Consider the following 13,147-nt stretch of genomic DNA (forward strand, 5'->3'; position numbering starts at 1 on the left):
CAGGATTTACAATTTTCTTAAGAATCGGAGTTCCGGATTTCGGGCGTTCCGATCATAAATTGTCGTCGGAGTTCGGAATATTTCGGAGTCGGGATTTTTCAAAAATGCTGGTCGCGATTCGGATTCGGAGCATTGCCGGGATCGGTTGAGAAGAGCGTGTGCGTCGTTTGTGTTGTGTGTGGTGACAGAGGAGAGAGAGATGAGAGAGAGAGACTGGAGAGAAGTGGAGAACCAGCAGAGGGAGTTAGTGTCATGCTCTCGAGCCAATCTTAAGCCTCCCGAGCCAAACTAGAACATCTCAATCCAATCGTAAGCCTTCAAATCACGCTCGGGTCGGATAGTGTGCGGCTAGCATAAGATTTGTGCCCAACTGTTGACGGATGCACGGACGGACAATCATGCGATTCTACAAGCTGCATCTGACTTCGTCAGCTGAGCTAATAAAAACTTTACACAATGCTAAATTCATTATTTCTCACTTTATTCTCACAATACTGCAGGAACGATACATATACGTGTACTAGATAATTATCCTGTAATTAATGAGCCTTAATGAGTTTCTGGGAACTAGTTTTCATTGTGATTAGAAGCGTAGACAATTAGGGGTTTTCCAGGACTTGTTTATTTTGTGCTAATCTGGCAGTGTGAAAACTCACTTCTGACACTCATGTTTGTGCGGAGTCTCGTAATCGGACCATTTCGAGGATTCATTGTTATAATGTGACAACGTGTCCTACCCACGCCTCGTGTGGTTTGTTCGTTACTGTCTGCAATCTGTTGACCTTTGCTTTAAATATGCAGAATTTGTCATCCGAACTGGACTTGTGTACGTACATGTTTGTATCCACCCAGTAAAATAATAATATGGCTACTGCACTACTGCACTGTGCTGCATAATGCTGCGAAGTAATCGATAATGAGGATCGATGGAACTTTTCATTGTTGCTAATTTTGTTAATCTGTCTTAACCACCACCGGTATTTGGAATTCGAAATAGGGTTGAAAATTTGTGTATACATTTGAGCGGAACTCCCGATCCCGCGGGGGGGGGGGGGTCATCCGAATCACCCGAACCCCCCTGGCTTCGCCCCTGTTAGCAAGTTACAGGTATCCTGTATCACATAGAATTCAGTATCTATTCTTAGTCCGCAGAGATGCATTACAGCTTTTACATGCAGCCCTACATGACACCAGGAGAGAACATAATGCCTATAATCCCACACCGTCACGTGCAGTGTGTGCAAAACATCTGGCTACCTGCCTAGCTTCACGTAATTAGAGCACGAAAGGGCACAGGTAACTTGGTAAGGTATTTTTCAATCATAGGATGCAGTGACAAACAAGTGCCGCAGAGCCACAGCGCTCACCTGACGGCAGGTGTTCTGATGCTAAACTCACTGGCAAACGAATGAAGAGCACCCTCCCATCACCACGTTCGCGCTCAGAGCATATATATAGGATACTACTAATACAGATCTAAAATCTATGATAGCTAGGCTTTGCTATACCAGTAGTACAGTAATAAAGATACAGCTGTGTAACTTTAATGACCTCGCTATATTAACATGTTATCATGGATATGCGTCGAGCGCGAGCGTAGTGGTGGTGGTGGGGGGAGAGTGGGGGGAGGGGGCGGGTGGAGGTGGCTCTAATAGCAAAAGCAGTTGCCGCGAGATGGCGCGTGCAAGTGTCATCAATAATCAAAGATGGCATCACCCTTCGTGCGTGATAACCTCACTCCATTGAGTTGCTGAAATCCAGGGTTAGTATATTCAGGCAGGCGAGAATTTCGCTCAGCTGTGAGTTAACACATCTGCATTGCAGGTTGCCAGGCAATAATTATGATTAGAATAGTGCCAGTATCACCCCCGATGCATGCGTAATGGGCTGCCGCCAATGGTTTTTGCCTACACACGCAAGCATTCAGGGTTCATTACAGTGTGCTATTACAGGGTGCTACTCCAGGGTGCTAATACAGACTGCTTTAGAAAATAATATGATTTAAGGAGCGTGAAACCTTGTTCAAAACATTTGCCTTTGCAATTGAACTGTGCAACTGTAGCCTCACATCCACAATAGCAAAAGCAGTTCAGTCCTTTGTTAACAGTCAAACAATCCATGTTTAACCCTCCTCTTGAGGGTCAAAAGGTTATCCGACACTTACTCTTCGCATGTCAGGCAGAAAAGTACATTTCATGGTCCTTTCAATAAAGCCATAAAAATGCTAGTCACCGCGTGAAACAAAAAGTTTTTCAATCGCTCGTCACACCAATGTCCTCAGAAAATGTCTAAAATCTGCCCTGTGCCCCATTGACCTTTGACCTGTGACCTCCAATCTCGGCACAGTGATGCTTTTCCTACCATGATGCTATACACCGACTATCACGAGCCTAGGTCGAGCCGTTTAGATTTGTGCCGCAATCTGCATTTCCTCCCTATACCTTAAGTTAAGGAGGGAATGTTCCCCTTCTTTTACACCTCTTGACCTTTGACCTTTGACCTCCCAGCTTCGACATCCCAACTCGTTTTGACGATCCCCCCCAACGTCCCAAATATCGTGACCGTACGTCGAGCGGTTAAGATTTGTGCCCAACTGTTGACGGACGCACGGACGGACGCACGGACGCACGATCATGCGATTCTACAAGCTGCATCTGACTATGTCAGATGAGGTAAAAATGATGCAAAAGGACTATGGAATGGGGAGGAAAAATGAGCATTTTTCATTCTCGAATAAAATAGCGTTAATGCACTCATACATAAAGCAATATAGGTATGCATATAGCAGATGTCTTGACATTTGATTAAGAGTACATGAATGAGGAATCATTCACACATCATTTGTCTCTCATTTATGCACTTCTCATTTGACTTATTTGATGTTTGATATATTTAGTATGAGTACCTTAACGAGAGCATATAAACTCCTGATATATATATATATAAGTATGTACGTGTGTGTACGTGCGTGCTTGCGTGCATGCATGCATGTGCTCGTATGCATGTATGCACGCTCTCACTCACGCACGCACGCACGCACACACACACACCCCTACTTACCTACCTATCTATCTCTACGTACCTACCTACCTTCATGTCTGCCTGCCTGTCTCCCTATCTACCCGCCTGCCTACCTACCTACCTACCTACCCAATCCCCCAACCACCCACCCACCCCTCCAAAGATGGCACTTGCAATGAAAGTGTCAACGACACTATAGCTCACATTGGGTGTGATAGAAGAGGAAGAAGATATTTAAAATTTGGTAAGTGTTTCATTTATGATGGCCCAAAATGTGATCAAATGTCCTTATTCCCTGTTTTATACTAATAGAAATTTCCCTGTTTTGTTTCAGGGTTAGTTTTAATGCGAAAATACATGTTTCAGATCTGAAAGTCTGAAATCTGGGCGAGAGATGGCGCTACGCCTAAATGATCGCCATTTTGGTTATCGATTATCGCACAAAGCAATAAAATATTCCAGTAAAATCACTGTAACGAAGAATCTAATACACAATATTAAACATAGGTATGATTAGGTAGGTAGGTAGGTAGGTAGGTAGGTAGGTAGGTAAATTTAACAAAAATCGAATGAATCTCGATGGCCATTTTCATTTTTGCCAAAAAGTGGGCGTGGCTCGAAAGTAGGTCGACTGGCGTGCTCCAAAATAGGACGTTCAAATAACTCCCATAGGAGTAACAACTGTATGCAATTTGAAACATGTGGGTCAAACGGTTCTTGAGTTATTGTTGACCGTAGGCAGACACTGAAATGGCATAGTGAAATTGCTAAAATCTACCTAATTTCCATAATTTAAAAAAAATATCAAAACCCCTCTGATATGTTTTGGTGGCAGGCATGCGATTACAGAATTCCTGTTCAATGAATCAACATCAGATGTAAAATTATATCTGACATAAGTTATCAGGGAATTATGATTGAATCAGCCAATTGCTTATCCGGAAGCCATTTATATAAAATTGAAACTTGGATGTTGGGTCTAACAAATAAGATGTCACCTACAAAAACATGGCATGAAAACTTTTAATGAGGGCACAGAAAAGAAGAAATGAATGGGAGGCATTTATTGTTCTGTAATGAAAATAAATTAGGTATTGATTTATTGTATAAATGTACAACAAGAAAGGTGTACTTTGCTATCCAAACCCAAACATTTCATCACAAAATATAGCCAACACATCATGATCAGTTTTCATACTCACTAATATTCTTACAAGAGACACAAAAAAGAGGCCAGCTCCCCCATAATTGCATGATTGCATGAATACCATCAATGCCTGTTATACAAGTAATGCAATGCATGGGGTTTATTCTTTTTTTACTGACTTTTTAGAATTGTGGCATCTCACATGTCCTTTACCATCAAATGGTTTCACAATTTCATGCATGTAAGAAATGTAAAGTTAGACCTAAAATTGAAACTGATATTAGATAGTGATTTTGAGTGCTACCCAGTTATATGGCAATCATCGGTGCTCATTGTGTGATGAAGAACATTAAATACAGTTCTTATAGTTAGTGTTGCAAATGTCATGCATTTGTTAAAATATGTCAACTCAGTGGAAAAGCATAGATTGCGAAAGGTTAAGTGTGTAGAATGGATTGTAATGTGGAATATTAGGTTAGGTTATATCTTATTCCACTTCCACTCATTAACATTCAAAATATACAATGATGAACATACCTTGCACACACGAAATAGGCCATAGTCGCCCTTAGCCCAAAAGAAACTGAAATGACCGAATCCAGTTAGGAAGAGGTAGGAAGTAACCAGCACTCGGATTTGCATGTATATTGGCAGCACCTTTGAAAACGGTAAACATGTATCAATTAATAGAACTGCGTGCATACCTCACCTATACAAACCAATTTAATATTCCTTTACACATAAACCTGACAATCAAATCATACGGAACAACTTACATTGTCAAAACCATCACAAATTTAATTGACCGCAAATGAATTAACCTTCTTGCGAAAGTTGACATCATTAGAAAATAAGTGATAAGAACAGGACTTTGAAACAGATACACTTTTACTTACCTGGCTTGCTCCAGTCATATGATATATGAGAATGACCAACTGCATCCAGCCTTTCCATTCATCAGTCTGATCTCTGTGTAGTACGATAGTCTGTAAGGGAAGGCACATGCTGTAACATCTCTTATGCTGTATTTATGTTATTATTCTCAATAGTTTCAATCTGTGACTTCATGTTATTCAACACAACAAAAGTAGAGAGTGCAGGAATGTTTCACACAAAAAAGTGACTGTTTACTCAGCAATATAAAATGTATTGAATATTTTTCAAAATTACATGACAAAGTAATTAATAATATTATATTATAATATATTAGAGTTTTACGATAAATAGTACTTGTTGCATTATTTATTACAAAAAAAACTATTTTATACTATGAGATTTCTAAGTGAAGTATGCAACAGCAAACATGTGCTGCCAGGTAAGGGGCAAGGTCAATTTCATAACTCATGGTGTAATGTACAATGAGCTGGTCAAGTATATGAAAAGCAAGCCATAAATGCAATGCCTCACACCGGTGCCCTCTACTGGTGTACTATTCTGTTATACAACTGAGGAGGTATCTCCTGAGTATATAAAAATCAACTTAGATAAGAACGTGAGTGTTATCTCACCTGCTTAGAGTCCTCAGTGAAAAACAAGCCCAATGCCATTACGTAACCAAACGGAAGGAAAAAGTTTAGTGTGCTATAATACTTGTTTTCCTTCATAAAGAAATTCGTTCTGGAATATTAAAAAAAACATGAACAAACAAACTAAGTAAGGTCAGCATTGCCACAAAAGAACACTGGTTAGGTTATATAATTATGTGTTCGGGAGCATTTTACCCATAATAGCACATACTAATAATAACAAAATATAACAACTTATATAGCATGTTTGACCATATTATTCTCTCCATTTTCTAGAACCAAGTTTCCAAAGTTGAAGCCTAGATGACAAACTATTTGGTATGACATGTGTCCGTTACTCTCACATAACACAACAAAGCCTAGTTGTCATGTCACCTGTTGCATTCCGTGACAGCATGTACATTTCTACGCAAGATCCAGGGAAGAAACTGAATGGTGCAGAAATGGCAGGAGAGGTGTAAAGGAGCAATGGCTGAAAATTGGACATCTAATATCATCAGCATAGGATGTGGAGTCCATTATACACTAGAGAATGACAAGGGTAAATTCAAAATGGCTATCGATATTAGGATCCAAGTCATGGTTCCACGTATAAAGCAACTCGAAACGGAATTTATTTCAGGAATATTGCGATTAGAAGGATAATAGACACAAGAGTCATGCACACAACTTCACACTATGAATACACAATATGAATAATCAAATATTTCAGCCCATGTTTTTACATGGGTACATACATACCTATCACAGAGAAAAAAGTAGGCCATTATAAGTCCAAATTTTGCCAAGGATGAAACAACGATGTAGACATCACAATCTCCAGCCAATGCACCAACAGCTGGTTTGATTTTAGCTTAAATCAAATCAACAAATCATTAACATTGTGCGAGCATGGTTTTGATGGCAGTTGTGTAGAATTTAATCCACAGTTGGATCAAAAAGATAAAATCTCCGAGCATCTAGGATGTTTCTGTTACAACTTAACTTTAAATCACTCAAAATTAATTTGGTTTTTAATATTTACTGATAATAATTATCAAAAATAAATTGTTTGGTATCCAATGCACTAATTTAATCACAAGCGCCTACCTTTGTTTTGAGGAGCAATGATGCCATTCGCCACAACCTTCCTCGCGTGCATGCGACAGCAGCGCAAAACAATTGAAGCCACCATACTGTAATAGAATGCAACACCAATATAGACGCAGACCACTGAAATAATACTAAGCAAGTTTAGACCCTTGGTGGTAGTTGGCCATGCAAGTAGCTTTGAAATGATGCGTGACAATTGCCAAGACAGTACATTTACATAACTGCTGTAGCCGTAAATTACTTCAGAGTAGCTATAAAGAAAGACGCTACTGATTTAATTCAACTGTGCAGTTTTGCACAGTGACAGCGATAGCCAAACAAGTTGAACAAACATCCATGCATTCACTTTATAGTATAGGCAGTAGCAAGCGCACCCCTTGGCAATATTTCACAGTCATCTACTAGGATAGTTTTATCACTGACATTGATTGCATGAGTAAGTAAATAAATAAATAAATAAATACCCTGTCATGAGATAAGAACTCACCATACTGCAAAGACAATGGCAGTTGCCAGTTGCAACGTTGTGATTGGCTCTCTGCTGGCACAGCACGTGCCATCATTGAAGTTCATGTGATCATTGCAGTGCATGTTCAGGAGAATCTGTACATCCTGCAAATACACATAAACATAGACAGACATGAGCAGACGAACACAGCATCTAACAGCACTGGCACCCTCTATTTTGAATTAAGGATAAAATAATATGGCGTTTCAAGAAGTTCAACTACGGTGCAATTCACACATCACAATGCGTTATTCATTTTCATCTCCTATACCTTAAAATGTAAGCCTAAACAGTGAAGATATAGAATTGTTGCAAATAAGCAGCATAGAGAACAGCCATAAAACAAGCCACATGAAAGCCAGCAAATCACAGAAGCCGAATTACTCAAACAAATGTGCTTTCACACATAAATTTAAAAAATTGTGTCAAAGCAAGAATAGAACATGTAACACATGTAGCATGTTGTGTTGCGCAATGATTGCAGAGTACTAGCAGTAAACTTCTACATCAGTGGTCAGATCTTTACAGTTCAGACGTAAATATCAGGGACATCTGCAATTGTTTATGTAATAGGGAACAAGACTAATTCCATGGCACTGCTGATACAACCACTAATTTACAACTAGGTGGAATGCTGGAACTTGAACCCAAACAGACGTTGGTGACAAACAGGAAAGCAAGTGAACTGAAAATTGAGAACAGTTATGGCCGAATACAGTTCCACCTCATAGAAGAATAAATATTTCACATATTCCACTACATTAATTCAGGCAGAATCCATACTTGGTCTGATTACGAAAAACTGGTCTGGTAAATTTTTTAATGTGTGAGTAATGACATAATGTGGTAAAATAACTAGTGATCTGGTGTAAACATTTACCAATTCTAAGTCCCAGTCGATGCAGATCGTTTACCACTGGCCAGTTTTTTGGTGAGCAGCAATCTAGCCCTCATAGACAAGTGATGATAGACCTTCATGTGGTGTACTACAACTACACCAGTTAGCAGTAATCATAGCCTAACTTCTAAGTAGTGTAACAGACAGAGATCGTATGTATCTTACGTAGTTGAGAGCAATTGCACCAACGTGGAGGCCGTCCACAGAATCGCCATTGTAACCCTGAGCAACAAGCCGGGAGGACTTCCATATGATACAGCTGTCATCCCTGTAACAACATGTTCACTTAACCCTGTGTGTGCACATATAATACAACTTACCGCTCATGTGATGACCAACCTGCACAAAACAATCTGAATCTATTTCAACATTACTAACATAAAGCAATTAACATGTAAAACACGTAATCCTAAGGGATGCTGGGACTGCTAAATAATTACATGGAGCAAAATAATATAAGCAGGAAGTTTACAGCCAGTTGTTATAAGGACGATGACATTGTTATTGGCTACATTCTCAGCAAGCAACTGTACAATAATGCACTAACAAATCTTGATTACGGATTATGAAACTGACAAAAATGACGGGAACAGTAAGCTAAACATGCAGAGGAAAATTTAAAAAAAACAGCAGAAAGGGAACATTTTCAAGAGAGATTGGAATAAGAACCACGAAGCAGGTATTAGCCACACTCTCAACAAGCAATCGTTGCTGGCTCTGAACCACATTGGAGAGATGTGCAATAGATGGATTAAACCACCACAGAAACACAACATAAATTAAACATTGCACAATTATACTGCATAGTGCTGCACTGCAATGAACTAGTACACACAGCAATTGAACACTATTTGTAGGGATAATTATCTTATAACCATACACTGAAAATGAACAACTATAATAGTAAGGTAAAATAGTAATGTAGCAAATTCAGTATGTTTGGCACTGCACTAAAAACACGTGTTGTATACATGCACATACCTCCAACAGTGACCACAGCTACGTAAGTTAAACTACAAGTATTGAACAATGACTTCTACTTTTAACCAAGCTCTATCTGTGATATGTATAATAGCATGCAAGGAGCAGTTTTACGGATGATTAATGAGTTTATGCAAAGCAAAGCTACAATGTGCACACTCTGCTGGCCCACCAACATGCTGTTATAATTAATGCGAATTTGTGGCAAAATATTTGTTATACAACGTTACTGGTGAGAGAAGTTGTGACATCATCAACTTTCTTTAACAAATAATGTCTGTAATATGTGCTGGTAGTTATTTATTTGAAATTCATCATTTTAATATGTAAGATATCTGCTAACATTAAAACACATTTACGATTTAGAGCTCAGTGATTGGGTTGCATACTTACAGCACTTCCATGGCAGCTTTGTTGTATAGATCCAGTTGGTCGTTAGTAATCATCTGCCTTTCTGGAGAAAGCTTATCCTGAAGAACTGGGTCTAAACAAAGCATATCAAACTTAATTTCAAATTAATATTTAATTTTTTATTAAATTAAAAACTCATATTTTTAAATTATGACATTTTATACTGATGTCAGAGCTATTTTTGATGTTTCCAAAAACGGGCCGTAGCAGCACAAGCATGGAATGCCGATCGAACCAGTGATGTAACCAGGGATTCCAATAGCAACCACTGATGCGTCCAGTTATGCTGATGCGAACCACTGATGCAGCCAAGGATGCCGATGGCAAACTATTGCACTAATAGACACATAGCACATATAGGCATAGTAAGGCAAGTCAAACTGTATAGTGGCTTTTGATACTGAGACCAGCGAAAAGGTCACCACTAAATACCTTGTAAAATCCATAGGATCTTCATGTAAGGCTTGAGCTGCTCAAATATGGGTGCGACATTTGTCAGCACTTCCCTGTACTCTTCAAGTGCTTCCTTACTGGCATTGTCTGCCTTGATAGTCCACTACAAAATATTCAGATTCAGGACCATACCATCAAACCAGATACTAGTGCTACTGTAACTGTGTCATTACCCATACATTACCCCATCATTCAATTAATTGTCCTATCTACATGAGCAAGATATCCACGCCCTACAACAGGATACGGTTGCTAGGTTTGGTTATGCTAACCCAGAATGTCGGCTTGGTGGCTGTTGTTACCAAGCATTGCCTTTAGAATATACTATCACAACACTGTTTGGCTCGAACTGCCAGTCAATCACAGCAGACGTATAGATCAATTGGCAAGGAAATCACACGTTTTGAAATAGTATACAGCAAAGCGTCGAATCACATGTGCATTAACCTTAAACTCGTCATGCATGTCATCAGCTAAGTTGATGCCAAACTTCAGGGCATGATTTGCAGAGTCGTCCCCAGGCTGTAATTAGACTTACAGTTGCACTGCCAACAAAGAGCACGTTGGGTTTATCACGGTTCAGGTACGACTTGAACAGCTCGTACATGCTGGCATTAGCTACTGGCATCCACTTGAACTCCTATAATTAACAAGTGTGCAATACTGACATCAAAACACAACAATCCTTACAGATCATGTAAACAATGATATAGATTGCGAGATGAAGGAAAATTACATTTGTTTAACCTGAATATTACAATAATTAAGATATAACATGCCACACAACTTTCATGAGGCATACAGATTTCCCACAGGAAATCATTTTCTCTGAGTCCAGTGAATATTTAAGCCAATCAATAATCAATGTTGCAGGTCTAAAATGATCAGCAAATTACTTTTTATTTTTACTTTTATTTGTGCCTGTTCAGAGTCTACCATTCTCCCCTGCACTTAACAACCAGTTAAACTCATACAGCATGCCCAGATCAGGTTTGGCCTTGATTTAATCAGAAATCCTATGACACAATGGCAGGTTGGGGGAGGGAGGGCAACATAGGACACATTTACTTCAAATGAGGGGCACCGAGACAACTTATTTTTTTATCAATCAACACTTTTTCTGTAGAACTGAAAGGTGCATGTACACACTGTCATGGACTTTGGCCAAGTTTTAAGATATTAAGGCAAGCAAGAAGGTCAACTATGGCAAGTGCCGATGGTGAAATTCGAACCCTGAGTGACGCAAGCTGGGAAGCCTGCAGGAAGAATTAGAAGTTAGAACATACGACTTTCAGGTTGAGTTCGTTATCAATAAACTGCATGTCGGAATGCTTGGCACCAGTGGGGATCTCCTGGAGGCTGATGTGATGAACCAGCTGCTCATAGAGCTGCCTTATCCGAGAGTCTCCTGCAACAGTTAACGATAGTTACAGTTTCATGAGTACACACTGCTCATCACATTAAGAGGACTCATGCAGATCCTTTCTTAGAGAGAGCTTAGAGAAACGTCTCATGTTTAAATTGCCACAACCTCGTTTAGACAGGTCTCTAGGCCATAGCTGCAGTATTAAAACATAGCTCACATTGCCTTGGATGACATGGCCCCTTCACACTAGAGCTACGCTCATCACGATCGCCCCACGCTCAAAAAATTTGCCCGAGCGTGGTGAGCGTGGTTGAGAGTGTGGCCAATTGGGCCCCAGCCGGGCCCAGCGCTGATACTACGATCTAATTACGTCGATACTACCATCTAAGTGCGTCTTTACCCCGATCTCATTGCGCTCAACAAGCTTTCACCACGCTCAACACCACGCCCGAATCACGCTTGCACTGCGCTCACTGCGTCTTTATTGCGACCAAACAGATCGCATTGCGTTCAAACGACGCTTGCACTGCGCCTAAGCAACGCTGACCGCGCCTCAACTGCGCGCCAATCACGCTCTAGTCAGGCGCCGACTGCGCTGGCAACAACCATATAAATACCGCGCCGCGTTCTAGACATTCATTCTGCCGTGCTGTCAAGATTACATCATGATTATTTTCTACTGACACAACTATGCTGCCAAAAGACAAGGGGAGAGGCCGTGGAAGGAGGAAATCCAAGCAAAGAATCCAAAGAGGTGCAAGAGTCCGTCATCTCCATCAAGTGTTGCCCTGGAATCAGAGGGCTTGGCAATCAAGTAATTCGAGTTGTCCTTCTACGAGAAACATGGCATGGAGTAGTGTTGCCTCATCCATAGTGGACACTAAACTGGTGAGGTGGCCAAGGTAGCACCCCAATTTATACCCCAAGTTCGCAGGACGTGATCTGAGCGTAACTAACACGTAATGCGAACGCCACAACGGCGTGGTCTGAGCATGTTGGGCGTAGTACAATCGTAGTAAGAACGGGTCGAGCTTGCTAGAGATGCACCATGGTCATAGCGAGAGCGTGGTCAGGTCGCAGAGACATCACCATGGACGTAGTAACAGCGTGATGAAAACGTATTGACATCGTGCTGAGAACGGGGCAACAACTTTCACGCACCCGACACGCTTGCGATACGATCATTAAGTTCGTACTACGCTCGAGTTACGTGGGTACTACGCCTTCTACATCTCTAATGCGCCCGCACTGCGCTGTCTTTCCGTCACGCCCGCACCACGATTGTTTTGAACATGCTCAAAATTTGGCCACGCTCTCCACGCTCATGGTCACTGCACCGCGCTCGATAGCGATCGCAGTACGTCCATATACGTTCATACTCTTAGAGCGTAGTACGAGCGTAGTGAGATCGAGGCCATGGTGTGAAGGCCCCGCGTGAACCCGAAACAAAGAGCCCTCGTTCGCATGATATACGTACATAGGCTGCATGGCGCTGAGTTTAGCGATCAACGCGTTTTAGTTTACTGTTACCGATGGCGATCAGGCGATTGCACACATACATGCAGCGATGCACGTTTCATAAAAAGCTGTCACGCTGCCTTACGATAAACATTGCATAAGTTGACAGATCGTGAAGATAATGCCTTCTCATTTCTAGACGCGCGTCGTACGGCGATATGCGGTCGAGAGCCATTCGGTGTAAAATCTCGATCCACGAGTGATTCTCTTTGTTCGACGTTTCGTT

The 13,147-nt window shown here is 40.8% G+C and overlaps 1 protein-coding gene across 2 annotated transcripts in view; it reads right to left on the reverse strand.

The window, feature by feature from the left end:
* LOC106808202 (CAS1 domain-containing protein 1-like) overlaps window positions 1-13,147 on the reverse strand; it is a 52,914-nt gene that overhangs the window by 29,049 nt on the left and 10,718 nt on the right. For both annotated transcript variants that reach the window (XM_014810811.1, XM_014810810.1), the window contains exons 4-14: window positions 11,324-11,445; window positions 10,576-10,677; window positions 10,017-10,140; window positions 9,567-9,657; window positions 8,358-8,460; window positions 7,274-7,398; window positions 6,784-6,869; window positions 6,436-6,547; window positions 5,677-5,785; window positions 5,065-5,154; window positions 4,706-4,825 (exon numbers count right to left, since the gene is read on the reverse strand). In XM_014810811.1, coding sequence (XP_014666297.1) covers window positions 4,706-4,825; window positions 5,065-5,154; window positions 5,677-5,785; window positions 6,436-6,547; window positions 6,784-6,869; window positions 7,274-7,398; window positions 8,358-8,460; window positions 9,567-9,657; window positions 10,017-10,140; window positions 10,576-10,677; window positions 11,324-11,445 — 1,184 coding nt within the window. The remainder of the gene's footprint in view (window positions 1-4,705; window positions 4,826-5,064; window positions 5,155-5,676; window positions 5,786-6,435; window positions 6,548-6,783; window positions 6,870-7,273; window positions 7,399-8,357; window positions 8,461-9,566; window positions 9,658-10,016; window positions 10,141-10,575; window positions 10,678-11,323; window positions 11,446-13,147) is intronic.

Source organism: Priapulus caudatus, unplaced genomic scaffold (assembly GCF_000485595.1).
Source record: "Priapulus caudatus unplaced genomic scaffold, Priapulus_caudatus-5.0.1 Scaffold259, whole genome shotgun sequence".
NCBI classification, from domain to species: Eukaryota; Metazoa; Priapulida; class Priapulimorpha; order Priapulimorphida; family Priapulidae; genus Priapulus; species Priapulus caudatus.